Raw genomic sequence first — 3,546 nt, 5'->3', positions numbered from 1 at the left:
CCACTGAGCCCGGCTGAATTTTTTTTTTTTTTTAATTAGCCAGGTGTGGTAGCATGCACCTGTGGTTCCAGCTACTTGAAAGGCTGAGGTGGAAGGATTGTTGGAGCCCAGCAGACACTGGGGTAACCTTGAGCATGCCACTGCACTCCAGCCTGGGTGGCGGAGTGACTCCAGATAAAATAATAATAACAATAATAATGTTTAAAAAGGGAGAAGTTGGCCGTGTGCAGTGGCTCACACCTATAATCCCAATACTTTGGGAGACTGAGGCAAGAGAATTGCCTGAGCCCATGGGTTCGAGACCAGCCTGGGCAACTTGGCAAGACCTCGTCTCTGCAAAAATTCAAGAAAAATTAGCCAGGTGTGGTGGCACACACCTATAGTTCTGGTTTCTTGGAAGGCTGAGGCAGAAGGATCACCTGAGCCCAGCAGGTTGAGACTGCGGTGGCTGTGAGCATGCCCTGCACTCCAGCCTGGGCGACAGAGTGAGACTCCAATTAACAAACGGTTTTGACTTCAGCCGCAGAACTCCCAACTGTGACCCTCGGGCAGACACTTTGTGTCTGTGCACCTTGGCTTCCTCCTCTGTAGAGTGACGGGTTAACAGCGGCAGTCTACCAGGTGTGAAGTGGACATGAACAAGAGAATATTATGGAAGACACCAGGCTGGGAGCTTCTGTGGGCAGGGCCTGACTGGCTCTGTTCCTGCCACCTTGGCTTCTGTCTTCCGGCTTGGACTGAAGAGCCCTGTGGCTTTGGCTACTGTCTCCCTACAGGTGCCCGAGTGGAGGAGTTCCTGTATGAGAAGCTGGACAGGAAGGTCCCCTCGCGGGTCACCAACGGGGAGCTGCTGGCTCAGTACATGTCGGAGGCGGCCAGTGAGCTGGGACCCACTACTCCCTACGGTAAGCCGGCCTCACAGCCGGGAATTGGGGTCACAGTCTCGTGCTTTGATGTTCCCTCCCTTCCTTCAATTAAAAAATATATATATATATGCAAATAGCACCTGAATTCATGCTAAATGTAAAAACCTCAATCAGTACAGAAAAAAACAGCAAAAACTGCAACCCTCCTTTAACCAGCTTTGGTATATGTGTATTTCTTTTTTTTTTTTTTTTTTTGAGTTGGAGTTTCACTCTGTCGCCCAGACTGGAGTGCAGTGGCCTCTCCCAGCTACTGCAGCCTCGACCTACTGGCTCCGGCGATCCTTCCGCCTCAGCCTTCCAAGTAGCTGGAATTACAGGCGCGCGCTACCACTCCCGGCTCATTTTGCTTTACTGTAGAGAAGAGGTCTCGCCAAGTTGCCCAGCGGGTCTCAAACCCGCGGGCTCAGGCAAATCCACTCACCTCAGCCTCTTTTTTTTTTTTTTTTGAGTCTCACCCAGGCTGGAGTGCAGTGGCATGCTACTTACGGGCACCACAGCCTCGACCTGCTGAGCTCAGGCGATCCTTCTGCCTCAGCCTTCCAAGCAGCTGGAACTACAGGCGTGCGCCACCACATCTGGCTTATGTTTGATTTATTGTAGAGACGAGGTCTCATCAAGTTGCCCAGGCTGGTCTGAAACCCCTGGGCTCAGGCAGTTCTCTTGCCTCGGCCTCCCAAAGTGCTGAGATTATAGGCTTGAGCCACTGCACCTGGCCTAATTTTTTTTTTAATTTTTTTTTTTTGAGTTACACTCTATTGCCCAGGCTGGAGGGCAGCAGCATGCTCACGGCCACCCCAGTGTTGACCTGCTGGGCTCTGGTGATCCTTATGCCTCAGCCTTTCAAGTACCTGAACTATAGGTGTGCGTTATTACGCCTGGCTAATTTTTTGATTTATTGTAGAGATGAAGTCTCGCCAAGTTGCCCAGGCTGGTCTGGGACCCCTGGTAATTCTCTCGCCTCAGCCCCCCAAAGTGCTGGAATTACAGGCTTGAGCCACTGCGCCTGGCCTAATTTTTTAGATTTTGTGTCAGAATCTCACTCTGTCGCCCAGGCAGGAATGCAATGGCACATTCACGGCCCCCCCGGACCTGCTAGGCTCAGGCGATCCTTCCACCTCAGCTTCCAAGTAGGTGCAACTATGGGTGCACGCCACCACACCCAGCTAGTTTTTGTGATTTATTGTAGAGATGAGATCTTGCCAAGTCACCCAGGCAGGTCTTGAGCCCCCGGGCTCAGGTAGTCCTCTCGCATCAGCCTCCCAAGGTGTTAGGATGACAGGCTTGAGCCACCACGCCCGGCCTGTGTATATTTCTTAATGGGTTCATACTGTGTGTGCTATTCTGCAGTCTGACTTCTTGACTTGGCGTTGCATTACAGAGAGCTTCTTACTATAGCACTTAGAGTCACCTCAAGCTTTTTTAAAAAAGTAATTGAAGTATAATTTATGTGCCATAAAATGCACTTATTTTAAGTGTATAATATAAAGACTTTTAGTAAACTTACAGTTGTTCAAACATCTCTACAATCCAATTTAAGAAACATTTCCAGCTGGGTGTAGCGGGTCACGCCTATATTCCCAGCACATTGGGAGGAAGAGATGGGAGGATCACTTGGAGCCCAGGAGTTCGAGACCAGCCTGGACAACATAGCAAGACCTCGCCTCTACAAAAAAATTTTAAAAATTAGCTGGCTGTGGTGGCCCGTGCCTGTAGTCCCAGCTACTAGGAAGGCTGAGGCAGAAGGATTGCCTGAGTCCAGGAGATTGAGACTGCAATGAGCCATGACCTTGCCATTGCACTACAGCCTGGGTGACAGAGTGAGGCCCTGACTCACTCACTCACTAACGAACTAAGTAAGTAAATAAATAAAATAAAGAATATCTCCATTACCCCCCAAAGTGCCTTGCGTCTGTTTACTGCCAAGCCTCGTGCCCATCTCCAGCCAACCATGAATGTGCTTTTTGTCTCTATAATTTTCTTTCTTTTTGAGTCGGAGTTTGTTTTGAGGATCATTCTTGCTGTAGTGTGTTTTAGGACATCACAGCTTTTTCTACTGAAAGGTATTCTCTTGAATGTGTGTACCAAAAAAATAAAAATTCTTGTTTGCTAACTCTAACATCTGTGCCTCTTTGGAGACACTGTCGATTTTTTTTCCCCTGTGTATGGACACTTTGCTGTTTCTTTGTTTGCTTCATAAATTGTGCTTCATAAATTTTTGTTGCGATCTGAATATGTTAGGTAATAGAGCAGTTCTAAATTCTGATCCCTCTGGGGATTGTTATTGGTGTTTGTTTGGGATTTGAAAGCCTGTGTTCTCCATAGTATGCAGCTACTGATGCATCTGTACCAGCCCGATATCCACCCCCAACTTTAAAAAAATTTTTTTTTTTTTTGAGTTGGAGTTTCACTGTTGCCCACACTGGAGTGCAGTGGCTGCTCCCGGCCACCGCATCCTCGACCTGCTGGGCTCCAGCGATCCTTCCGCCTCCGACTTCCCGTTAGCTGGAACTACAGGCGCGTGCTACCACACCCGGCTAATTTTTTTATTTTTTTTGATTTGTGGTAGAGATGAGGTCTCGCCTGCCCAGGCGGGTCTCGAACCCGCGGACTCAGGCAATCC

At 48.8% G+C, this 3,546-nt stretch overlaps 1 protein-coding gene across 1 annotated transcript in view; it reads left to right on the top strand.

Annotated features, from left to right (window-relative positions):
• The window catches only part of SH3GLB2 (SH3 domain containing GRB2 like, endophilin B2), a 16,823-nt gene that overhangs the window by 3,123 nt on the left and 10,154 nt on the right, over positions 1-3,546 (top strand). Inside the window, exon 2 of the mRNA XM_021707812.1 lies at positions 777-905. Coding sequence (XP_021563487.1) covers positions 863-905 — 43 coding nt within the window. The 5' untranslated portion in view covers positions 777-862. The remainder of the gene's footprint in view (positions 1-776; positions 906-3,546) is intronic.

Source organism: Carlito syrichta, unplaced genomic scaffold (assembly GCF_000164805.1).
Source record: "Carlito syrichta isolate Samal-C Ts95f unplaced genomic scaffold, Tarsius_syrichta-2.0.1 Scaffold126431, whole genome shotgun sequence".
In the NCBI taxonomy this organism is placed as follows: Eukaryota; Metazoa; Chordata; class Mammalia; order Primates; family Tarsiidae; genus Carlito; species Carlito syrichta.
The sequence above is the reverse complement of the archived record's forward strand: the minus strand, read 5'-3'. Positions and strand labels throughout refer to the sequence as shown.